The 24958-nt window shown below is 31.8% G+C and overlaps 3 protein-coding genes, 1 long non-coding RNA gene and 1 pseudogene across 12 annotated transcripts; 3 read left to right on the top strand and 2 right to left on the bottom strand.

Moving 5' to 3' along the window:
- The first annotated feature begins 4162 nt into the window (after positions 1–4162).
- On the top strand, positions 4163–7543 carry LOC111292641 (homoarginine-6-hydroxylase 2-ODD-C23-like; annotated as a pseudogene).
- Positions 7544–8200: 657 nt separating this feature from the next.
- Positions 8201–12240, top strand: LOC111291791 (homoarginine-6-hydroxylase 2-ODD-C23.1-like). 9 transcript variants are annotated; one of them, XM_089766542.1, is made up of 13 exons: positions 8201–8444; positions 8574–8643; positions 8739–8854; positions 9125–9243; positions 9349–9412; positions 9992–10059; positions 10507–10565; positions 10664–10829; positions 10942–10961; positions 11041–11087; positions 11550–11630; positions 11723–11812; positions 11909–12240. In XM_089766542.1, exons 3-13 carry the CDS (start codon positions 8777–8779, stop codon positions 12035–12037), a joined length of 921 nt encoding a protein of 306 aa, XP_089622668.1. In that variant the 5' UTR covers positions 8201–8444; positions 8574–8643; positions 8739–8776; the 3' UTR covers positions 12038–12240. The 9 variants fall into 9 exon arrangements, with proteins under 9 accessions (XP_089622668.1, XP_089622666.1, XP_022739538.2 ...); XM_089766540.1 differs by having other exon boundaries at positions 10921–10961; XM_022883803.2 differs by lacking the exon at positions 8574–8643.
- A 155-nt stretch (positions 12241–12395) lies between these two features.
- LOC111291790 (uncharacterized) lies at positions 12396–14645 on the bottom strand. The gene is made up of 3 exons (XM_022883801.2): positions 13889–14645; positions 13700–13806; positions 12396–13502 (listed from the first exon to the last, which is right to left on the bottom strand). Exons 1-3 carry the CDS (start codon positions 14348–14350, stop codon positions 12800–12802), a joined length of 1272 nt encoding a protein of 423 aa, XP_022739536.2. The 5' UTR covers positions 14351–14645; the 3' UTR covers positions 12396–12799.
- Positions 14646–17403: 2758 nt separating this feature from the next.
- On the bottom strand, positions 17404–19193 carry LOC111292615 (putative WRKY transcription factor 15). Its single transcript, XM_022885072.2, has 3 exons — positions 18380–19193; positions 18146–18271; positions 17404–17882 (listed from the first exon to the last, which is right to left on the bottom strand). The coding sequence occupies exons 1-3, from the start codon at positions 19141–19143 to the stop codon at positions 17723–17725; spliced, it is 1050 nt and encodes a 349-aa protein (XP_022740807.1). The 5' UTR covers positions 19144–19193; the 3' UTR covers positions 17404–17722.
- Positions 19194–19206: 13 nt separating this feature from the next.
- LOC149516375 (uncharacterized) lies at positions 19207–22786 on the top strand. The gene is made up of 3 exons (XR_016345644.1): positions 19207–19331; positions 19564–19633; positions 21633–22786. It is a non-coding gene; the product is annotated as an uncharacterized LOC149516375 (long non-coding RNA).
- Positions 22787–24958: the final 2172 nt, after the last annotated feature.

The raw sequence follows: 24958 nt of genomic DNA, 5'->3' as shown, positions 1-24958 counted from the left end.
AACCATGATCTATTCTTAGACTCAACACAATCCCAACATCTAAGAATTTGCATGAAAATATTCTATGAAGTAATTTGTATCTGAATGCTTTCTAAAAAATGGAGTATTTAAGAAATTTTATTTCATTAAATTTTTGTTTTCATATAATTCCTTAACCTAAAAATGATGGTAAGATTAAACAAAAAAATCACTAAAAATGGGATTTTATATATAAATAGCCGCACTTAAACTCTGCCTAAATATTGAGGAGTCAGTGTGATCTCATTATATATAAAGACTCAATTTCAAATTTGTATCTCATCATCATATGTAACATCCATTAGCATAAATGCATCTATTTATTATTGTTTGCACTTGTTTCGCATGTTTATGCATTTAATTATTGTTTGCTAGCTAATTGTGCCATTATTGGCTTTTTCACATAAAATATATTTTTAAAATATGCTATTTAAAATGTGAGATTTTGAAATAAAACTAAAATAGCATTTCGAGGAAAATATTTTTTGTTACTTTGCTTAGATGTCGGAGAGATACCAAATTATCAGTTGTAAAGAATATTATTTTTATTTTTAAGAAATGTCATAGTGAATCTTAAGTAAAAACAATTATCTTTAAAATTTTACCTAACTGTTAGAAAATTTTAAAGTAAATCTTTAACTTAAAAATTTTCACAATATTTCTGTCTAACATATAGATCCGTAAATCTATAGCTAGACCTAACAAAAGGAGTCATCACCAAATTTTTTTAACTAGGTGTGATTGACCACCTAAGGAATCTATCCTCTTAAGGAGCTCCTAAGCTTGACTAAGAGTCCCTAAAAGAATATGTTCGGGTCTACTAACCAGAACAGAGTTTGAACAGGGTTTGAGAGTTCGATTACATATGAGAAAGATTATAGCACTCCCACATGCCTATCTAAAGGATGGTACCATTTAATTTTAAATTTATCTTAAGGTCTTAATTCTAATGATCTTAAAATTTTATGTTTAAATATTGAAAATAATTCTTAAGATTTTTTACCAATCTAGTAGAACTCTTAAAAATATTTCTTCACCTCAAGAGTATTCAAGAATCTCATTTGTTTTCTTGAACAAGCTCTATCGTCGAAAAAAAGTTCAATCATTTTTATTTTATTTTTTTATTTTTATTAAAAATATATCTAATTATTCCACCATTTAGGCCAAATTAGAAATATCTTCTTTTTTGAATTTCTAAATTTTTCATTATTTAGGCCTATTTAGAAATTTTTTTTATTTCTCTTTTTTTTTAAAGAAAATAATATAACAATTATTTTTCTTGAAATTTCATTTAAATTTTTCCACCATTTGGGATAAATTTAAAGAACTTTTTCACTTAGAGATTTCTTAAGAATTTATCATTTTAAATTTCTAAGAATCTCATCATTTGATAAGTGTCAAATATTTTCAACAAAAAAGTTTTTATTTGAAAAAGAAATACAATTACTTTTATTGAAATTTCATCTAAATTATTTAATCATTTGAGATAAATTTAGAGAAATCTCATTATCAGGTAATTAGTATTTTTTTCAAGATTTTATTAGTAATTTTATCTTTTATTTTTTTATCTTTTTTTATCTTTTTTTCCTTTTTTTGTTTTTTTAAGATCAATATCAATTATTATTATTATTGAAATTTTATCTAAATTATTCCACCATTTAGAATAAATTTAGACAAAATTTCTCACATAGAAAATTTTATAGAAATTCACCATTTAAAATTTCTACAAATTCCATCATTAGATAATTATTACTTATTCTAAAATTTTTTTTATTTTTTATTTTTTACTTTTCCTAAAATTAATCATGCAAAAAAAAAAAAACTTATAAAGTAAATATAATAAATAAATAAATAAAATACCAAAATGGCTCAGCTAGGCAGCTGAAACTCGGCTCGATTGCAGACACAGAATTCGGATCTAGGAACGGGACTTAACGGCTCAGTGTGACTTGGCTCGACTAAATGGTTCAGCAGGTACTTGAGTAAAAAACGGGTCAGTGCTACTGGTCGGGTCACTTGAATAGAAACGCATAGATCCTGGGGTTATTTAATGCCAAAATGGTATCGTTTTGGTCAAGTATAAAAGCCCGAATCTGATCTTTCTTCTTCATATTTCTCATTTTCCCTCTCTCTCTTCTTCCATTTTCTCTTTTTCTCTCTCTAAATTTCCCAAGAACATCGATTGAATCTTTCATCGAATTTTGAAATTTTCACCGAAATCTAGGTAGGTTCATCAAAATATGACCAAAAATTCATCGATTTTTGGAAATTAGCCATCAAAAATTGGGAAGCTTGCCGAAATCTAGGAATTTGGTTAAAAAACTTATCGAAAAATTCAATCGATGTCGAAATTTTCACCAAAAAATTCAACCAGCACCCAAAAATTCATCGAAAAAATAAAAAATTTCCAAAAAAATCTTCTTTTTAACCCAAAATTTTTCTAAAATTTTTTAATCACCTTCTGACTTTTTTTGCGTGATCTATAATATGTGATCTGTCTTATCAATGTTTCTATATTTTTCTCTCTTGCTGTGCATATTCTACTTAATTCATGTCCATATTTATACTGAAAAATGAAAAGAATTTTTGATTAATCCTAACTCCACCTTTAGCATTTATCTTATACAGATTGAGTCCACCTACAATTCCATAAATCCCATGCACAACAGAATATTGATTTTATCCTTTTTGTTATGATTATTATACTTGTTATTACCTAAAAAAGCTAACGATAAATCAAATAAAAAAATAACAGACAAATAAGCCAAAAAATCACAGATGAACATTAAAATAAATAAATAATAAAAAAGGATAAAATTCATAAAAATTAAAAAAATACATAAATAAAATATAAAATAATAAGTAGTTGGGCCTAATTGCTTGGCCCCTATTGAGCCAAGCCCAATTGATTTGGGCCAGGACTGAATAGGGTGTCTACAATTTCTAAATAAAACCTTATAATAAAATTGATTTTCTTTTTCAAAAAATGAAGCAAATTATCATTAAATTTTAAATTAAAACTATTTTTATCCAATACCAAGAGATGACGCATGATTAATTGGTAACGTTTTAAACAGACGTTGTGGGAACGTTAATCCTTTCTCACGTATAACCATATTTCAGAATCCGACTTTATTTTCGTAGATCAAAAATTATCTTTTTGATAAACTTTAAATTCGTTTTATTATTTTATTAAAAAATAAATTTTTAAGGTAGCCAATATCACTTAACAAAAAATATTGGTGACGACTTTTCATGTTTTCTCAATTTTATAATTTTTTTATCTAACGATCTCAAAATCGTTATGATATCTGTGTGTGCGTGCGACACTTAAATGAAGGGAAAACCTTAAAATATCTTAGGGTTAGGTGTTCTTACTTGTTCTTTTGTATATGGTCTTCCATTTGTCTTATGTATGAGATTAAGTGACAGTTACCTAATTTATACAGTTGACAATTAATAAAATATTTGCATAAAACTCGAAAAAATTTCACATAAGTGACTACTAATTACATTTAATGATTTCAAGTATGCGCAAAACGTATTTAATAATCCCAGATAAATTAAATACCAGGTAATCAATTCTTAAATAACTACCTTGACTGGATATCTTTGGGACCTTGGACGACTCCTTCCTTCAATAACAAGCGAGCCATTTTTTCGGAGGCAAATGACATGATTGTCTAGTGGACCCAAAGAGATAGCTACGTCTACCTAGCTTTAACCAATAACTAATTCACTTAGGTGTAACAATTATAAATCATAATAATTAGGTAAAAAACTCCAATTAAATGGTGTAAATGCAATAGGACTACAACTTCTAAATTCTATAAATGAGTGAGAAATGTCCGAAATTTCTTTTCCAAAAAAACAGAATTATCATGCCAGCATTTTCGTTTCATTGCTTAATATAAAAAAAAAAAAAAAAAAAACAGCGCGTGAATAATCGGGAATCTCGGTTATCAATAGTGAGTACTATTCTATCATCAGATCTATATCATGGACAAGTTTTGTTTATTAACACTTGCAATATCTGAGCTTCAAAGCTTTCAACTGATTTATAGGAAAAGATTAGAAAAAAAGAGAGAGAGAGCTGTAAAAGCTGAAAACATTCAACCCAGGAGTTCGTAGAGAATCGACGATAATGGCAACTGACTTCAAGTCCATCCCCATCATCGGTAATTAAATCCTTAATTTCATTTTCTTTTTTTTTTTCACGTCCACCATGATTCAAAGGCACGTTCAATAAAGCAGGAAGTTGACGTTGAATTTTCCATCTATTTATTTGGATAAAGCTTCGTTTTGAATGCATTCTACCAACAGCTGCATGCTTTCTACAATCTGCACCATAGCAACTAACTTCGAATTCATTCCCGTAATTGGTAGTATTTGATTAAGCTCCTAATTGATTCCCATTGTTGTCTAATATATCGATGTTTGGGTTTAAGTCATCATGCTTTTGCATTTAGACATCAATGATCTACCTGTACTGAAACTGTTGCTTTTAAGGTTTGATTTGTATTGCCTGCATGAATTTTTTTTGTTAAACTATCTAATACTATATATATATATAGTTGGTTTTAATTAATATTGATTATGACTGTATATAATCTTCACTTCGTTCGTTTTTTCTGGTGATGTATATATAGATATTGCTCCTTTGTTGGCCAAGTGGGACAATCCAAGAATGGCTCATGATCTTGCAGTAGTTGAAGTTGTTAAGCAACTCGGTCAGGCTTGCAGGGAAACCGGCTTCTTCTACGTGGTACTTATATATTTGCAATCAACCAGGGGTTCTCTTCTTTTTGTTCTTAAAAAAAATGGAGAATTAAGCATTCCTTTCCATGAAGGTGATGAAATGTTATTCATAAAAAATTTTTAATGTGTTAACTTGTATGCTTCATCATTGACCAGAAAGGTCATGGCGTCCCTGAGTCACTCACGAAAGGGGTCAGAAGTATGACTCACAAGTTTTTCAATCTTCCCTATGAAGAAAAACTCAAAATCAAGATGACTCCTGCTGCGGGATACAGGTTAATCAATTGGCTTTTTGAAATTAATACTATAGCATTTACGATATATGGACCTGACCCTAACGATTTGGATGCAGGGGATACGAAAAACTTAACCAAAATATAACCAAAGGTGTGCCTGACTTGCTGGAAGCTGTCGACGTAGGTGTCACACAATATTGTTCTAACCGCTTCGTGATTTCCAATTGCTTTATAATCCATATTTGTTGTTTGTAAGTACTTACTAATTACATGTCATTCTTTTGGATTACAGTTCTACAAAGAAATAGAAAAGGGGACTTATGGAAACTTTGGTGAGGTAATGGCCGGATGTAACCAATGGTAAGTATGGAAATCAGTGTTCACAATTCTAACTTTGAAATACATTTTAAATTTTACTAATGTCATATAACTTCTATGGAGTATAAATCCAGGATGAATAATCTTTAATTTGTTTTTTTAGTTCTATTTTTTTTATCCTTAAGACTGTTAAGAATCTTGACCATTAGAACTAAAAATCTAGCATTTTATGAATCCATCACAAGATGTTGGCTTCTAGCTTATATCTTCTGATAAAATATTATATATTTACAGGCCACAGGATCCTCCGAACTTCAAAAAGAGGACGGAGGAGTATTTCAGCCTTTGCACAGGCATGCTTGATTTTGCTTTGGAAATTAAAATCGATCTCCTTTCTTCTCCAATGTATATATAGCTAATTGATCAGTAAATTAATTGGTAATTTCCTTGGAGTTTCCATTAGATCTTTCAAGAAAAATCATGCGAGGGACAACTTTGGCATTGGGGGGATCACCTGATGAGCTCGAAGGTAAAAGGGGTGGAGATGCATTTTGGATGGTTCGTCTCAATGGTTACCCTGGCGGAGTACAACACATGAAAGAAAACGAGATTGGATGGTATATATAAGCCTAATTAAATTTACATTTATGCATGCTTTTTTCTTTATCTCTTTGCTGTTTTATTAATTACTTAAGCTTTGGGCTCTTTGGGTTCTTTTCATTTGTTTTTATCTTTATGGCTTGCGGGGAAACAATATTATCATCAGTGGGATTCACACCGACTACGGTAAACTTTCAACTATTAAGTTCAGATGACGAGTCGCTCAACAAGATTTTCATAGCAAACATTAATTAATATTCTCAATCTTCTTAATATTTTATTCTCAACAGGTTTGCTGTCTTTGATTAATCAAGATGATTGATATTACCGCACTTGAGGTACCCACTATAATCATATTGCCATTATATTAATACTTAAATCCATCTATAATTCCTTCATAAATAACTTAAGTACAACTAGTGAAAAATAATTATGCAGAAATTGGCTTAAGTGGCAAGAGAGTTTTCTCATCTCTTGGCTGCTTAGGTCTGAATCTATCGAGAGATTGTAAAAAAAATATTTTTTTATAAATTTATTAAATTTCACGTAAACAAACTTATTTGAATTGATTTGAAAAGATAATGTACTGATCAAAACTTAAAAATTTTTTACCAGTCAACCAAACAAAATTATATATATAAAAAAAAATTAAGAATTGAACTTAAAATCTATACCTAAACCACTATCTGTTTGTTTACTTGAAAAAAATTTTGTATGCTACTTTGAAGGTGAGAAAAACCTGTCAGGTGAGTGGATACCGGCTACTCCAATTCCTGGAACATTTGTTTGCAATATTGGTGACATGTTGAAGGTAGACGAACATCTCCTAATTGTTAATTATGGTTTAAATTAACCTTAATTAATTATGTTTGACACAATCTCTTGGATCAATATTGTTCTTACAAATATTAATCCTGCGAGAGAGGTGTTGATGCAGATATGGTCCAATGGCTTATGCGAGGCAACTCTGCATCGAGTAATCAACAATTCTCCAAAATATCGAGTCTCCGTCGGTTATTTTTACGAGGTTAGTAGAATTTGTCACCAATTTTTCTAATTGAATCAGCTTCTTAATTATAATTATATTTTTTTAAATATGATAATTTTAAACACAACATAAAAATTATATTAAATATAATATGAAAGTTACATGATTTAAAATTTTGATAAAAATCATGTATTGATTTAAAAAATATAAAATTATATATTTTATATTTAATATATCGATATAAATTATAATATATAATTTTTTATTTAATATATATTTAACATAAAATAAATATAATATAAATATATAAATCGTCAAATTTATTTTTTTATATATATAAATTATTGTTTCCCTTGCTGACCGATATTGTTGAAACAGGAAATTCGGATTTTGGAAGTATGTGCGGAAAAGTGCGGTGGAAATCGGATGAATGAAAGAGCTGTTTATGGGGAGCATTTGATAAGCAAGATCAAGACTATGTTAATATGTAGGAGCTCATTCACATTCCAAGCTTGTCATATATAATTACTCTTTAAGTTTTCCTCGACTCAAAGCGATGACCAGACTTTGAGATAAGAATAAATATTACTTGTTTAAGCTTAAATATGTATAAAAGTGCCTTCAGGCCAAAATAAAAAGTGTGAAAGTGGTGTAGCGTTTTTTTTTTTTTTTTCTCAAAGTTATTTGTGAAAGAGCCTTTAAAAAAAAAAAAATTTTCAAAGTTTTTAAAATCAAATGAGAAGCTAACTTTTAGATTAACACTAAATCACATTTTCCTCAAGCTCATTGTTTTCCAGTAGTAAAAATTTGAATAATAAATCAATAAATTAATTAAATAAACTTCAATATCATAAGTTTTAAATCTAAATTTAAGAAGTACATAATTTTTTTTTAGATATTGACATAAGGTCTCATTGATCATAATACGGATATTCAATGCATCAATTTGATGAGCAAATTTCACAATAAATTATTTATCTCGCATAATTTTTTATTTTAAAATTATTAAAATTTAAATCTTAATTATAAAATTAAAAATTCAACTAAATTGCATAATTTTTTCAAATATAGCTTTTAGCCTTTAGGTTTGCAACTTGTTTGTGCAAAATTGAATTAAAGTAAGGTGACAAAACCAAAATAAATAAAAAATTTGTGTAAAGTGGATTTGTTACGGCCGTCAAATTGACTTCCGTAAATGTTAAAACTTAAAGGTTTGGCAGTTTCGTTACGGACGTGGATTCCATTGCAACAAAAGCAAATTGGATAAAGACGAAAATAAAACATGTCTAACTTTCTCGTATTTTCATGTACCAAAATTAAATAAAAATAAAATTTCAAAAACAATTCATCGAATCTTTGTCACAATTTTTCATCGCTTATCGTGAAGTCAGTTTTTTTTTTTTCTTTTTTTGTCAAAATCTTTGTTAATTGAGTGACATTCAGAGATAGAGAGAAGAAGTGAAGAACAGAGGATCATCAACTCCATCCATCCATGGCCACCGACTTCAAATCCATCCCGATTATCGGTAAATTATGTATCCCCTGATTTTCTGTTCCTCTAAATTATCTATCTAATATATTTGATTAATTTGCATGCTCTTCAAGACAAGTTTTACTTACAGAAACGGTTGGTTTTGTCTATGTTATTTTTTAAGTTCTAAGTTGATTGAAATTCGAATCAGCAATTTGAATGTCGAGTCTGGCTATCAAACAAAAGAAAGAAAGGTTTGATTAATTTAAACCCAAAGCATAAGGAAAATGGTCAGTACAGATTAAGTTTGTAATTTTGAAAATCTTAAGCTAGTTAAATTTTGATATAGATATTGCTCCTCTGTTGGCAAAGTGGGATGATCCAAAAATGGCTCAAGACCCTTGTGTATCTGAAATTGTTAAGCAATTGGATCAGGCTTGCAGAGAGGCTGGGTTCTTCTATGTGGTAAAATTTTCACTTCTGGCCTGTGATTCTATTTCTCTGTTCTTTAAAGATTCTAGGGTGTTTTTAAGTTTCTGGGTTCTGGCATCTTAGAGCTTAAAATCTGATTATGATTTGAAAATTTGCCCCTAAAATTTTTCATAGCTGAAATTATGGAGCATTTGATATTTATGCGTATAAACTAAAGTTTTCTGTATATCATGTTGGTAGCCTGACATGTCACTGTTTTTTTTTTATTTTTTATTTTGAATTGTATGCTTTCTGATTGGCCAGAAGGGTCATGGTATCCCCGAGACCTTAGTGAAAGAGGTTAGAAATATAACACAAAAATTCTTTGATCTCCCATATGAAGAAAAACTCAAGATCAAGATGACAGCAGCTGCTGGATACAGGTTTGTTTAGTGAAGCAGCGTCTATATGTCAATATTAGTGGTTTAAAGATTTTTGACTAGTTTAAATGGAAGTTGTTGACTCATTGAGCTGACATTTGAATGCAGGGGATACCAGAGAATAGGAGAAAACATAACCAAAGGCGTGCCTGATATGCATGAAGCTATTGATGTGGGTGGTGCTTAGCTACTTTTTGTTCCACCATTTCATTTACAGTACATCCCTATCTATATAGCCTGGGTGGCGATTGATTTCCTTATTGCAAACGGACAGATGCAGTGAAAATTGCAGGGGAAATTTTTCATGTGTTTTGTTTTGTCTAAAATATCCATAGCTGGCTTGTTAACCAAGTCCCTAATATGGCAAGAATGTGTTTGCACCTTCGACATAGAAGTTCTCTGCCGGTGCCATGTAGTTAATATCAGTAAATCATCTCATAAATTTCTAGAGCTACAAACCATACTGTGGAACATGAAATCCCAATAGGTTCTTTGTGTGAACTATCTCAGTGCAGTTCTGAAACCAAGGTTTTTCTGAAGCGTGTTATATTATTTCTTTAGTTATCTCAATGATATCTTTTTTTTTTTTACCTAACTATTCAAGATTGACTTTGACAGGTTGCATTGCACGTATATGCATGCATATGCACTTAAGTGTTAGGAAATTATTCCCAGAAGTAACACGCAGTGCTGCTGCTGTACCAACTACTACTTATTCTAACACTGATTTGTATGTGTTTTTGTGTAACAGTGCTATAAAGAACTAAAACAAGGGATGTATGGAGCTCTTGGCAAACCCATGGAAGGATGCAATCAATGGTATGTGAAAAGAATTAGTGGTTTTGCAATAAGTTTCTTCTGCAGTCTGCAGTATTAGCTGTAAATATTATCGTGATATTGGGATTGATAAACTTTTGAAGGGACTTAGTTCAATCTTAAGGTGAAATTTTTTGTACAAAGACATAAAATTTGCTAGGGCCAGTAGCTCTTAATGAATCTGTCATGCATAATACTTGATAAGTAATAAAATAAATGGGCCTAATCAATTGCAAATAGGTTTTACATCTGTCTCACAATGATAACTGATTTGGCAAGTTCTTGGGAATAATGGTACTAACAATGTGAGCATCTAGTAGGTGGTCTGAAGGTTTGGAAGTTCAGTTTAAGTGTTGATGTTGTTTCCATTTGAAATTCAAGTTATTGACAGTATAGTAGATGGCTATGGTACATAATGAGGTTGATCTGTCCTTTCATTGTATTTGACAGGCCAGATAGTCCTCAAAACTTCAAAGAATTGATGGAGGAGTACATTAGCCTCTGCACAGGCATGCTTCCTTTTTTGGCAAGTATTTGTGCTCTTTCTCCTCTAATATTTTTACTTGGCTCAAATTCATGGCAACTTTTGTTTTCTCGGTGCTGACAGAACTTTCAAGAAAAATCATGCGGGGAATTGCTCTAGCATTGGGTGGATTACCGGGTGAATTTGAAGGTGAAAGAGGTGGTGATGCATTTTGGGTGCTTCGTCTTATTGGTTACCCAGAGGCATCAACTGCAAATGGCAAATGCACACCAGAAAATGACATTGGATGGTAATGGGCCGTAATTGCTGGTGGTTTTCCCTTGTCTTTATTACTGGCCTTTTAGTATGTCCTTACTTTTTCTCATTTGCTTCTGTACATGTCTTCTGGCAAAACAATTCAGCGGAGCGCACACTGACTATGGTAAAGTTTCTTTAACGCAAGATAATGACTGGTGTAAAAGATTTAAAGAACCATTCTCAGATTTCTAATATTGCAACAGGTTTGTTAACATTGGTTAATCAAGATGAAGATATTATTGCACTTCAGGTATGATCCACCTAGTTTCCAGTTTTAAGGAATCAACAGAACTGATCTATTATACCAGATTCTCTTGATTGGAAGTTAAGTAGGTAGTTAACCATCTATCATGTTTAGCCTTTTCTTTCTTCATTTTTAGCTCAGCAAAACATTTCTTCATTTGTCATTCTAAAGATTACTGCAGCTATGTTAGTGATTTTATCTCGTATTTATAGAGAAAAAAAGTGGCTACTTGACCGGAATATTGCTTTCGTGATTTTTCCCCATCGTTGCTTTGTTAACCAAATCAGAGACCAGTTGCTTTTTCTGTGGTTTTTTCATTCTTTCTTGAGACCTAACAGTTTGTATTGGATGGTTTCACATTTTTCACAGCTTGGTGGTTTTTGCCCTATGTTTATCTTTGTATGTACTGCTGTTTTAAAACCTGCTGCTTTATTTTTCAACAACGGTTAATCTAGATAAGTTATGTAGGTCAGAAACCAATCTGGTGAGTGGATTTCGGCTCCTCCAATTCCTGGAGCTTTTGTCTGCAACATCGGTGATATGCTGAAGGTACGTTGACTCCATTCTAAAAGTGAATTTAAATGTTTATATTTCTATGTTGTGTCTATTATATCATGCTAAGAAGTTTGGTGAAATTACAGATACTGTCCAATGGTTTATATGAGTCTACATTACATCGAGTTATCAATAATTCTCCCACATATCGAGTCTGTGTTGCCTTCTTTTATGAGGTTAAATTTACAAATTGGCTTCTTCTTCTGTTGGTTTTCTTGAATAATCCTTCATGATAAATGGTCCTCCCTGAATATTCTTGTTTTTGCAAACAGCCGAATTATGATGCAGCAATGGAGCCTTTGGAAGTCTGTGTACGGAGGAGTGGTGGAACTCGCAAGTTTGAAAAAGCTGTTTATGGAGAGCATTTAGTCAGCAAAGTTCAAACCAACTTTGTAGTATAGGAGCACTATTTTTTGGCCAAAACTTTTTCATCCTCTCATCGTGCACTGACTCGATATCGTCTTAACTTTGCATTGATGAAGTTTGATACGAAAATAATTGTTCAAACTGATATTGTGCCTGTGTTTTGATTGACTGTAAAAGAACTGCTCCTGTGACTTATTGACTTATCCCAAATCAACATTAGCTTTTGATTATTACTGTATTTCTCTAGTTATTGAAGTTGATGAAATAAATAATTTGCATCTTAACCACAGAGACTGAAACTATTGTTTCCAAACAATCAGATTTCTTGGGCCATCAACAACATTGGAGTTTTTAATCATTTGAAACAGAAGAGTCAAAGAGACCATCCTAATAGAAGATCGAAAAATTTCAGAGTACAATAGCAAATGAAATAAACTGTCTTCAGTGCTCCAGCAAAAAACAATGCTTCAAAGAAGGTTTATCCCACTGAGAGGAAGATGATACAACAAGGGTGAATTCATAATCTTACACTAAAAATTATTAGGGCATTCTCTCTTTTAGCTTGCTTCGCCACTAATTAGTTGTACAAGACCTTGATAGGTTTTTTTTGGCCAGTCAACTTTGATAGGTTGAAGACTAAATTGTTTGAATGAAGAAAGAATAACAAATCAAATTGTAGAGTTGGCAATAAACCTGAAAACAGAATCTGATTTTCGCCATATTCTAGGCATCTACAACTCAATTAACTTGAGTCAGGCCAATCAAATGGCCACACCCTCAGCTGAGCTTCTGGCTGCTTAAGTATCCTTTTGATAAAGTGGAATTCTTACACCCAACTCCCGTAAGCGATCCACTAGACTGTAAAGAAATTCAAATGTTAGTCTGGACTGTGCATTTAGATCCTCTCTAACATGTGGCTGAATCCGAAACCAGTCTCCTAGCATTTTGTGCACGTGAGCTCGGATCATCCGCCATGGGACAGGGTATCTTTCGCAGAGCTTCAAATACTCCAAAAGCAGATCCGCCTGGTCTAGTTTTCCATCTAAATTCTCCTTCTCATCATCAGCTACCCAGTCAGCAGTTCGGAATCCAGCAAAAAGAGCAGGATTCTCAAGAAGAGACTCGGCTGAAAGCACCCCATCAGCCTCTGTCTCTTCCAGACAATTCCGAACATCATCAATATGCCTAACGTTCCCATTGGCAAGAACTGGGATTCTAAGCGCATTTTTAACAGCCTTAATGGCATTCCAATCAGCTCGAAACTTCTTCCCATCTTTCTCATCTCTTGTTCGGCCATGAACAGCTAAAAGAGAGCAACCAGCATCCTCAAGCATCTTTGCATATTTGAGTGTATCCTGTAAATTAGGAAATACCCTGATTTTGCAAGAAACCGGCACACTAAGATTCAAAGCCAGTTTTTCCACTAAAGACTTCACTAGAGGAAGGTTATCCATCAAGAAAGCTCCATAATTCCCTCGTCTAGCAATTCGCTGAGGACACCTACACATAAACCACATAGCCATTAATATACGAGCTATTTCAACTAAGAAGTTATTTCGTAATTACTATTGTAATTTGCTTCTTACTCCTTAAATGGCAAAAAGGTATGATCATATATATTTCAGCGCCATCCCAATGAAGGGTATTCTACATCCTACACTAAAATAAAATCATAAACTCAAAATGTTATAACTTACCCCAAATTAATGTCGACGTAATCACAATAAGGTTCGACTCTCCTTGCAGCTTCAAGCAAGACATCAGGGTCATTTGCACAAAATTGAACAAATAATGGACGATCCTCCTGCAATTATAAATACACCAAAGTTCTTTAAAAAAAAAAAAAACCTGAAATTTTTTTTCAACAAATGAAAGAAAAATTTTACCTTGCAAGTAGTAAATTCTTGGTTACGGTACTTTTCATTCTCCGTAAAAATACGTGAATGTAACATGGGCGTATACGCAGCCTCGGCTCCGTATTTTCTACAGAGCATTCGAAATGGAAGCTCTGAGTTGTCAACCATCGGTGCCACGATTAACTTCGGCCGCCCAAGCTTGGTCCAATGAGCCCATGCCCTCTCAACTCGTGACTCCCCGCTTAAGTACTTCCCCGGAAAACCTATCTGTGACGGCGGCGTATCGTTAAGAGAAGAGCAAGACTGTTCGTCTTGGTTCTGTTGTGGATTGGAGCAAAGGAGCTCGTCGTCGTTGGAGTCGTTGTGGGGTAGATCCGGGTGGGTGGTTCGGGTTGGGGTTTGGTTCAGGGCCATGAGCGAGAAGGGGTTAGAGAAGAGTGGTTTTGGGGGAATATTTAAGAGAGACAAAAGGAACGGTTTCCGTTTGTTCATGGGCGGGCGATGGAGATGGGGAAGGAATCCATCGCCGCCAATGCCTAGGGATTATTCGACGAAGAGCTGAAAGGCGAAAAGGTTTGAAGCTGAAGGATTTGCCATACTGGGTTTCACTGTTTTGGCGTTTAAGGTGGGGTTTGACATGAAAGTTAGGCTGGTCTAATCAAATGGATTTGGATTAGTTGTGGCCTGAAACCTGGCCACTCTATGTACTTTTGCATTGATCAAAGAGGCCCAACTCAATAGATCCTTGAGTAAAAATGGAGAATGAGAGGTTGGATTTTTCCTTTCAGCTAGCTGCAACTCTGCTTAATAATAATTCCTTCAAGTTTTTAGAGCTACTTTCTTTGAAAAAAAATATATATTTGTAATAATGCTCAATGCTGTGCTTAAACTTGGTAATAAAATTTTGAAACAAGCATTTATATATAACATAATTTCAAATTATTAATTTAGCATTACTCCCATTCCAAGTTTGATGCGTTTTAATTTATTATCACATGAGAAATGTTTTGCAAACCAAGCAGTGAGGAAAATACACTAAAGGGAAGAAAAAAAATTCTAAAAAACAGTTATTTTATGTTTATATAAATATTATCACTTTGTCTCCAAGGAAATATTTCAACGTTTAAAACTTAATTAAGAAATTATTTTGAAAATTTCAAATTCGAAACTTAAAATAAACAGAATGAGATTTAGGAAATTAAAGAAGATTATTTTTTTATTGGTGTAATCCAATATGACAGATTTAAAAAATAAATAAATAAATACTATTAGTTTCATCCAAATTTTGATATATCAACCAATTATTTTCAAGCATCAAGAGAAAATTAATTCCAATCCTTGTACAATCTTTTTTTCCACAATAGAATATATATCATGCATGGAGACAAAAATACACCGGAAAATACTTATCCCTGTTCATGTAAACTGCAAATTCAACTAATATGTCTTATCCAAAGCAACATGTAAACATGAAGATTGGAAAACATGAAAATCTGTGTCTTGTAGCTGACATATGTTTCCTGTCATTTCAACATCGGATGAACAGAATCAATCCATTCGAATCCCACGCTGTATTTCTGTTCACAATTTATCTTCAAGGATTGTTTTCAAACTAGCTCGAAGCAAGTGTGAAACCACTTCCTTCAAAGAAAAACAAGAAACTTGAATGAATTGACAAGGGAATGTGGGTCAATAGAGGCTTTGAAGAAAAGAAGACATTCCAACGAAAGTTTACACTATAATTTACAGCTAGGATTTGACCCAAAAAAAAAGTTGATCCTTTTTTTTTTCCTCTGTCGTTAAGCTTTTCAAGGTTTGAGATACAACAGAAAGAATAAATGAAAATTGAGTTGAGTTTATTATATGATGATGATGATTTAAAGAAGTGCTGAAACTTTTTTTTTTGTATAAAATTTATTGGTAATCGATAATTATTTTAAATTTTAATTAATTCAAAATCGAATCCGAACCTCATAAAAAATAAAATTTTTTTAATTTATTCTTTTATTTATAAAATTTAAAATTAAGATTTTATTTAAAAAAAATCAAACTTATTATTTAATATTGAAATATTTTAAAATGTTATTAAATGAAAAAGGTTATAATTAATGAATAATTTCTCTTGAAATTGATAAAATCATGTCCACCTCGCCTCCATTATTTTTCTATCAATTACTTCCTAACATAATTTAATCATTCATAAATATGAGCTTTTACCATTCACGAATGCGTTTTACATAAATAAATGATAATAATGAATATATTAAAAAGTAATGTACAGGAGTCCAACATAAGTATATTAAATGCAATTGTTTAAAAATATAATATTTTAATTAATCATGTTATGTATTTCCTAGACATCTGTCAACAGGACGATAATAATTTATCAATAAATATTTTTGCTCGTGTCCATATACTAGTTCTCTACAATGGTTTATGTCACTCGGCAAAGAAAAATAGAACTTTTTTTTTTTTAGTTTTTAATTTATTGTTAAATTTTTTATTTTATTATATATCTAATTAAAAAAAATATTACGCATTTAAATTTTTTTAAATTTATAACTTTTAAATATCAACTCTAATTATATACAATTTATTCTTCTACTTCATATGCATGAAAACAAATATTAGAAGCTTTAAGAGAGGGAGGGGGAAATTACTAGGAAAAAGCTTATGATTCTTCTTAAACTAGTACAAAAGATGGATCTTGCCTATTTCATCATTTGGTTCGAATAATTGAGAGAATCAAACAATTCCACTACGGGCATAGTAGTATTTTGTCTTGTTGTTTCTTTTGTTTTAGTAGGGAGGGTTGAAATAATGTCATAGTGTTTGTCAATGGTGGCATCCACTTGTCAATGATAATAAAATTTAATAATAATAATAATAATAATAATGAAGGACAGTGGGGACCATTTTCATTTGGGAAGGTTGACGTTGAGGAAAGGCAAAGCAAGCAAAGAAACAAAATTGTGCACAAAAATGTAGGGTCCTTCCTTCCTAAAGGCCAGAAACTTATCAATTCCTCCACCCACCCATTTTGACTTTGCCCATTTTCTTTTTCTCATTTAGATTAGAGTGATCTTCAAGCCCTTTTTTTGTAGACCAACCATCCCCGTCTTAGTTATCTCTGAATTTAGCCAACCTTTTTCCTAGAATCCAAACAAACCCCATTAAGAAATAATGGGCATTGAAAACTTTGCTATCTTTATAAAAATTTATTGAAATCTTAAACTTTATCTTTTTTTTTTTTGTCGACCTCTTTGAAATAAAATTATTAAAATCTATACCCAACACCAACCTGTAATTAATTGGCCGTCCCAACTGGCAACTGCCAACCTCTTTTCCTTATAGTCAACCGTCCCAAACACGACACATTGGTCCACAACTTTCCAATTGTTTGACTGAGTCCCTTTCTTTTACTATTTAATTATAGAAAATTTGCTTCACCAATGTCAGAAAAAGAAAATTAAAGTTAGTAGTAGGCATCTAGAAACAAGAACCAAAAGAAAAGATGGAGCAAAGACAAAAGATGGCATGGAAAATTTGGAATGGAATTGAAACCCACTTTCATTCTTTGATAATTGTAAAATCTAATACCAAATCCACCATCTTCCCTTTCTTTTTCTTCACAAGGGTCTTTGATTAACAGTGTTCAAGAAAGAGAAAGAAGGAAGGATTAAAGAGAGCTTGGGCATATATTTTACAGGGAAATGAACGAACCCACTAAATGTCTACTTCGAGATTGATACTAGTACCACTAATTTTGCTACAAACTGTTTATCCTAACCCATAGTTAAATGTTGAGAAATGAAATGAAATTGAACTTTGCGGGATTTATGTTGGATTGAAATGTTCTTCCTTCTAAGAAGATTCCAAGATGAGATTGCTGGTTTCTGCAACAGATAGAGAATGGTTATGCTCGCCTTCATAGGTAACTATTAGCATCGTTGGATCATCTAAAGCTCTTTCCACATGCTTGCGAGCTGGACATCCTCTTACGCTACTGCACTTGTAGTAACCCCTGTTCAATCATAATTCAACACCAGACAAAAAAACATGTCAGAGAAAACTTGGGGGAAACTTAACTGAACCATTTTTTGCTTTAACAGAAAAAGGTCGGAACATGTTGTGAAGTGTTGAATGTTGAAATTTCTAGTGAGAAAAAGTGTGAAAATTATGCAAAATTTCTAATCAAAAGTTGACTCTATGCATACCATCAACTTGTTCACATTCAAACTAATTTATGCCCAAAAGAAAAGATAAAGAAGATTTCATGAAAATTACCTTGGATGTGGAGATCCCTTTATTGGTTTTTGACCGTATTTCCTCCATGAGTAATCATCCGGTGGAATATCAGCCATCTTCAGGCTTATTGCTGGAACCCTTACAACCCTTTTCGATCTCAGCTTTCTGTCAAAGGCAAAAAATTGAATACACAAACTTCAGTACGAAAGTAAACACGATAAGAACTAAAAGTGATAATAACTTGTGAAAGAAGAGAAATAGATGGATATGTACCTTTTCTTAGAGCAATGGCAACGACCAGAAGAACCACTACACTTTCCAGAACCCAAATTCTCAGAGCTACACTTCCTCTTCAAAGAAGAAGAAGACAAAGGAGGCTTCCCAGCCGAGGAAACCTGAGAGAGATTAGTAATTTGAAACGCAGATGATGAAGATGGCTGCTTGCTATCAGTATCCCCTGTCAAGGATGACATAAACGAATTCCCAGTAGAAGAATATGAAAAATTGATGGTTGTTGATGAATCTTTCCTTTCTAAACCCCCACTTTTGACCGTGAAAAAATCATGATGATGAGGCTGATAAGTAGTAACAGGTGGTGGAATCTGCTGGATCGGCGTTGCGTAATAAACCTTCGTTTCTTGCGCTTGATTTGCTTGGTTTTGATTAACAGTAGTATTTGTAGCAACAGCAGCAGCAGGGGGTGGTACAGGGGCTCTTCTGAAACGAGCATGTCCAGTCCTGGTTCGACCCAGAAGTGAGATAACTTTCTTGAACTTTGAAACAGCAACATCTGCTGCAGCTTTGCAGTCCATTTCTAAATCCAGGGAAGATCTTGTTGAGATTGGAGAAGATTGATATTTTTCTTGTTTACTGCTAGTGTTTTGTTGCTGTTGCTGTTGTTGTTGAGATTGGGAAAGTAATCTGATGAGTTTCTCAACACTTTCAAGCCCAGAAGCTGCTTCTTGGACTACGTTTTCTTCCATTTTGGCTGCGAAGCTGTTGCTGTTCCTGTAACTCATCCTGAGCTCCACGGCCATGTCTGCAACAAAACCATTCAGAGAGAGAAAAAATAAAGAGCCGAAGGAGTGAAAAGAAAACGAGGGGAGGAAGGGCCGTTGATAAAGGGCAAGCTGGACTTTCGGTCAAACTGATGCCATCCGCTATGGAACCCTATTGGTCAACAACGTGACTGTCCTGTCATCTTACCATTTGCCGTCAAATGTAGGTACGAATAAGATCCAACCACATCAAAAAAATAAATTATTATTTTTATTTAGTAAGTAGGATCTAGTAACCATAGGTTACTTGCTCTTCAAGACCAAACTTTTTTTTAAAATTTTTACGACAATTTTCTCAAATTTCTTCTGCCTAATAATCAAGATTATGGTTAATTATTGAAAATTTTATATGTGGAGACATTGACTTCATGTCTTGTTCTGAATACGTGGTCCAATCAGGTTAAATTGGTCTGAGGAGGTTGGGACACGGGGGGTGATGAGTCAAAACTTTGTCCTAAGCCGCCGATCCGTAAGATTCAATCATTTACATTCTGTCTGTGTTAAAATATTTGAGCTGTGTTAATTTTTACAAATTTTTTTAAAATTAATTTTAATATCAAATAATTAAAATTAAAGTTTTATAACTTTTAACGTTAAAAAATAAACAAAATTAAAATATAATTTAAAAATATAAAAAATAAATATTTTAAATATGAAAAAACATAATTTTGAACATCAAAAAAAAAAATTATGGACAAAGAAAATAAGGACAGAGCGAGTATAACTTTTTATAGCAGATTAAGAGGAAAGTTGTTGCCAGCATGACACAGTTCACTTAATATTTTGGGCAAATTTCTTAACCTTTGTCATTTTTTTTAGTTGTGTAGGATATAAGGTCGGATAATGAAGGTTACATTCTTTTCATTTCCAACGTTAGATTTTTTTTTTTTTTTTTTGCCAACCATAGTTAGAGTTTAAGATCTATTTTGGAGGTTACAAGTTTGACTTTTAAATGAATGAATGAGATTTATAAAAGGAGAGAAAATTATTTCTCAAATTGTAAGGATTAGTAAAGTAGTTTCTTATTTTTATTAATCAAAATCTGATCGATATTAAAAATAGTCTTTAAAAATGTTTGAAGTGAAAATTAAATTTAGGTCAAACTTAAAATTAAAAGAGTCTCTAACCATAATGTGTATATATATAAAAACAGTATCTATCGTTATATAATCTGATATCAAATATGCCAACAAAAATTACTATTCAAATCTCACTTCAGTGAATTTTTTTTTATAGAAATATTGGAATATTGTTGTCATTAGCAAGTGTTGCAAAGTTCTTATTCCTTGATCCTGATATCGCCAATGGCATTTCCAACGAGGATATGGTTCGAATTTAAATTTTATTCTTTAACTCCAACTACGTGGAACTTGACTTTAATCGCTTATCGACTCTGTTGATTAAGTGTTTCTTCATCCACCACATGGATTCACATGTTTTGAATTCCACATAGATATATTGGACCACATGTCTTTCACAGCATTTTTTTTTTTTGGTCATTTTACTAGTAATATATTCTCAGCTTTTTTTTTCTTTCCTTTTTTAATTTTTAAATGAATTATTAGTGGTCAACAGCTGTACAGTTTGTTGCTAAAATATTAAATTTTAATATTAGTGAGTATGATTCATAACTTCAATTATATATATAAAAAAAAAGATATTAGTTTTATAATTAAACTTCTTAAATTTGAAAAAATTATTATAAAAAAAAAAAGTTATGAAAGAATATACATTATGAATTTGAAGATTAATTATGCTGTTTGATATAATTATTCTTAAAAAATAATACCTAATAAATATAAAATTTAAATCTTGATAATTTACAATTTTTTTGTCAGTCTTATTTAAAAAGTAAATTAAAACTTATCATAAACCCTAATTCAACTTTTCTTCATTGCCAGTTTGCCACTACAGTAACTACCATCTTCATTTTTTTTTCTTTCCTTCCAAATGCAAAAACCAAAATATATAGAATCATAAGAAAAAAAAAACTCATTTAATGTCCCATATATTAAATCCTATACATATATATATATACACACGTGTGTGTGTGTGTCGATTTTCCTCCAACTTCATCAGTGCTTAGCTTATATATTTGGTCAACATTCGCTGGATCTGTTCAAAGTGTACAAGTCAATACAAAAAATGTTACAGCAATGCCACGTGTGAAGGGAAGGGATCATGAATTGAATAAAATAGTAGCTAGTAAGTATGATCACATGCACGCGAAGATGGTGACGTCTCTGAACCGTCTTCACAGTTCACACTCACAAGTCACACCAGGTTGGTGCACCAATCGCGGCCATGCTTCCGTTTTCTAAATCCAGACCCCCATAATAATTTACTAAGGAAAATGAACCGAAAGGTCCAAATTTCAGTCACGAGCTTTGCAACCCAAATTCAAGTTGGGGGTCCGCCTCTCAACTTGCATGAATCTGAACCCAAATGCAATTTCCATGAACCTGCAGAGCTGACAACGCACGAGGCAAGAGGCCAAAAGTCAAAGACGGAAAGGCAACAGAAACGAAATTGAAGTGAAGCAAGCAGAGAAGGGACGGCGTGCCTGAGTGGCCTGCCTAAAATGTTGACCTCTCACCCGAAAGTCCGTTAATTTTGGGCTCTCTTTCAGCATTTTATATCTTCTCTTTTTTTTTTTTTTTTGGTTTCTTTTTTGTTTGTGAATGTAATTGAACCACCCTCACTAGGTTTAATTTTTTTTTAAAGCTTCTACACCAGGGACAAGTTGCTGAACATTCTAAAAAAAATCTAAAGTTACAATTAGAAAAAATGGTTTGTCTAAGCAAGGTTGGATAGATATATACTTTATAGCATGCAAATTTAAGGGTGGTTGTTAGGGTTGCCATGAATAATTTGATTACTTTATAAATATATATATGCATAATATTCTATTACATTTAAGAACTTCTAATGTGGGTTTGAAATGTCAAACAAAAACGCAAAAACATTTTACAAGGATAGTTTGGCACTTTGGACTTTCAAGACCAAAAATTAGAGTTGGTGCGAAAAGAAGCAATTCGACAACTTTCAATTCAAGCAAAGCTAGAACTTTCCCTTATTATATGTTTCTTTCGTTTTTGTTAAATTTGAACCAAAGAGGAGTTATTATTGTAATTCGAACTTGAAATCCTCGACTCTGAAACTGACCCCAAGTTGACTTGAAGATCAAGCCTGCCTGGTGAACAATTTTAAAGAAATTCACCTGAACACAATGCTGGGCGTGAGCACTAAGCTAGTAAAGTAAAGAGGAATAGTTGCTTGCTACTGAAGATAATGTTAAACCTCCTAGGCTTCAGAAGGATGGGTAATATTTTTTTATCTGAGCAAATATTTTAAGCGATTATTTGTTGAATTTTTGCTGTAACTCAACTGGGGCTATCCCTGTGAGCATGGTAGGTTTAAGTTTGGTATATCCTTATAGTAAGTAATAACTAACAATTGGGCTAATTTTGGGCCTCTTGTCCGTGATCTAATATTCCCTATGTCGGACTTTTTGGAAAACAATCGCCTTAATGTGATAAATGGCCCAAAAAGGTCCTAAAGGAATTGTTTAAAAAGGACCCAAAGCTGCGAAAAACATTTAGGCTTATTCTAAAACCCACCATTTTCCATTATTTGATTCAAGAGGTAAATACTCCAAAAAAAAAAAAAAAAAAACCCTACTAGACTATAAGTTTTTTAAAAAATACAAATTTGTTAAAGGGAAAATGCTAAATAGAGCAAGCAAAGAGTTTTTTTACCTACAATTTTGTCCAAATTAGAGAAGAAAATAATGACATGGGAAAGGTTATATACACATAAAACATATACATATGTATATATCTAAAATTTAGATTAATTAATTCATATAACCATAGTTTAAAGATAATATCTAATAAATATAAGATTTTAAACCTTAAACCTATAATTTCTTCACTTATCCTTAAATTGTAATTTTTGTTGTACAAAAAAAACGCATATGTACACGTAATTGATTTTTTTTTCAAATCAATTTTTTAACTTAGTAAAAAAATGCTATCTTATTATTTATTTTTGAAAAATATGACATGCACATTTATGTGTATGTAACATCGTCCAAATCGCATCATCTAGCTTCATTCTGTTAAACAATATGTTGAATTCTTTCTTAAGAGTTTGATCATTCTTTCTCAAACAACACGTCAGAATCTTTCTTAAGAGTCTCGCCTTGAAATTTCATAGATACGGACATGCCCTTGAGCCGGTTAAGGAATAGATAGCCTTTACCTTATGTTTATGGCATTGATTCTGTCTTCACTAAGACTTAAAGATTCCAAGTTTAGTATATTTAAAACCCTTGACCAACCTCGTTAATTAATTTCCAAGGTCTTAGTCATTAGGCGATCTACTTCGCTGTTATTAGTTTTTAAAACTATAGACCAAATCTTTCGTCGGTCGCCATCTTAATTTGCATGATGCTTTATACTTTTCAAATATGCATTTGTAAAACAGTGGCAAGGAGATCAGAATTGAAACCTTTGTAGGTAGATCATAATTTAGCGTTACCGTATTTAATTTAAAATCAATTAACAATAAATACAGATTAACATTTTAATATTCTCTTTTAAAAATAAAAATAAAGAATTTATCACATATACAAATAATGAATATATCACATAAGTTAACAAATGGGTACAATGCCTAATTTAATTAATTGTAGACATGAAGCGTTGTTAGAGAGATTTTTATCACCACTCTAATACAATGATAATTAATTGAACCAAAATTAACTCAAAAGTAAAAATGAAGTGCATATATATCATCGGTAATTAAAAGGAAAAAGGAAAATGCCATGATGGGAAGAATTAGGAATGATAGCTCAATCTATTTCTAACGAATTTTGATTCGATTTGATTTTTTTTAAATCGATTTTGAGTCTAGTTGTTCATTCCAAATTTTATTTGATTTATATTTATGATACTTAAATCAATTTGATGATTTTTTTATTTTTTTTATATTTAAATTTGATTCAATCCATTGTTATCCTTAGGAAGAACATTAAGACTCCTAATTTTATCACTCTTGAATATGAAGGAAACATCGAAATCCTATGATTTCATTCATCCAACAAACTATGGGTTTCCGAATACGTTCATATATAATATTATTTCTTACAAATAAAGTTATGCTAAATTTCTTTAACAGCAGCTCTAGAATAAATTCGTCTCCATGTTTCTCGTGTTTCATTGTTACTTTCTACTCAAGTCTCGATCTGCATATAAAATTAGAAAAATGTGAGGCAAATGGTTTGTATAATTAAAACATGAAATGAGTTGAGTTTTGCAACTATCCGGAAGACAGGCTTTGTTCCAAGTTCAAACCCTTGAAGGGAAGGTTGAGAAATAAACTAATAAGGAGGCATTCACATATATGGCTTGCCTCGCTCTAAAGGAAACTCACCACTTTCAGTGAGGTGATATGAAGCTAATCAACCTAACCACCCCACCAAACCCTTTCCCTCTTCCCTACTCTACCTTTTTTCAAACCCCCATTCTTTAATTTTTCCCATGCTCCTTTGCCCATTTTATTGAATACTCACATTTTTAATGAATAATTAATGTTGACTTGGTGCTTAAATTAGATGCATATATATATCAAGCATATATATTTGCATATTTTCAAAATATAATGAAAAATGAATGTTAATTAATTAAATATGATGTATTTAAGAAGCTATGCAATATTTTTTAAAAGATTTCAAACCAAAATAATAATAATAATAATTTAAGATATAAAAAATAAATTAGAAAAGCTTTCA

This window comes from Durio zibethinus, chromosome 10, assembly GCF_047325235.1.
Source record: "Durio zibethinus cultivar Kanyao isolate XHJ-2024 chromosome 10, ASM4732523v1, whole genome shotgun sequence".
In the NCBI taxonomy this organism is placed as follows: domain Eukaryota; kingdom Viridiplantae; phylum Streptophyta; class Magnoliopsida; order Malvales; family Malvaceae; genus Durio; species Durio zibethinus.
The sequence above is the reverse complement of the archived record's forward strand: the minus strand, read 5'-3'. Positions and strand labels throughout refer to the sequence as shown.

Excerpts from the sequence above, each read along its gene's own strand:
- LOC111291791 (XM_089766539.1), top strand. The coding sequence starts at position 8,411 with ATGGCCACCGACTTCAAATCCATCCCGATTATCG. Across the intron at positions 9,413-9,991 it reads ATATGCATGAAGCTATTGAT|TGCTATAAAGAACTAAAACA; the intron begins GTGGGTGGTGCT and ends TTTGTGTAACAG. Across the intron at positions 11,088-11,549 it reads AAGATATTATTGCACTTCAG|GTCAGAAACCAATCTGGTGA; the intron begins GTATGATCCACC and ends TAAGTTATGTAG.
- LOC111291790 (XM_022883801.2), bottom strand. The coding sequence starts at position 14,350 with ATGAACAAACGGAAACCGTTCCTTTTGTCTCTCTTAAATATTCCCCCA. Across the intron at positions 13,807-13,888 it reads AAGAATTTACTACTTGCAAG|GAGGATCGTCCATTATTTGT; the intron begins GTAAAATTTTTC and ends TTATAATTGCAG. Across the intron at positions 13,503-13,699 it reads TACGTCGACATTAATTTGGG|GTGTCCTCAGCGAATTGCTA; the intron begins GTAAGTTATAAC and ends GTTTATGTGTAG.
- LOC111292615 (XM_022885072.2), bottom strand. The coding sequence starts at position 19,143 with ATGGCCGTGGAGCTCAGGATGAGTTACAGGAACAGCAACAGCTTCGCA. Across the intron at positions 18,272-18,379 it reads TGCCATTGCTCTAAGAAAAG|AAAGCTGAGATCGAAAAGGG; the intron begins GTACATATCCAT and ends TGCCTTTGACAG. Across the intron at positions 17,883-18,145 it reads AAGGGATCTCCACATCCAAG|GGGTTACTACAAGTGCAGTA; the intron begins GTAATTTTCATG and ends ATGATTGAACAG.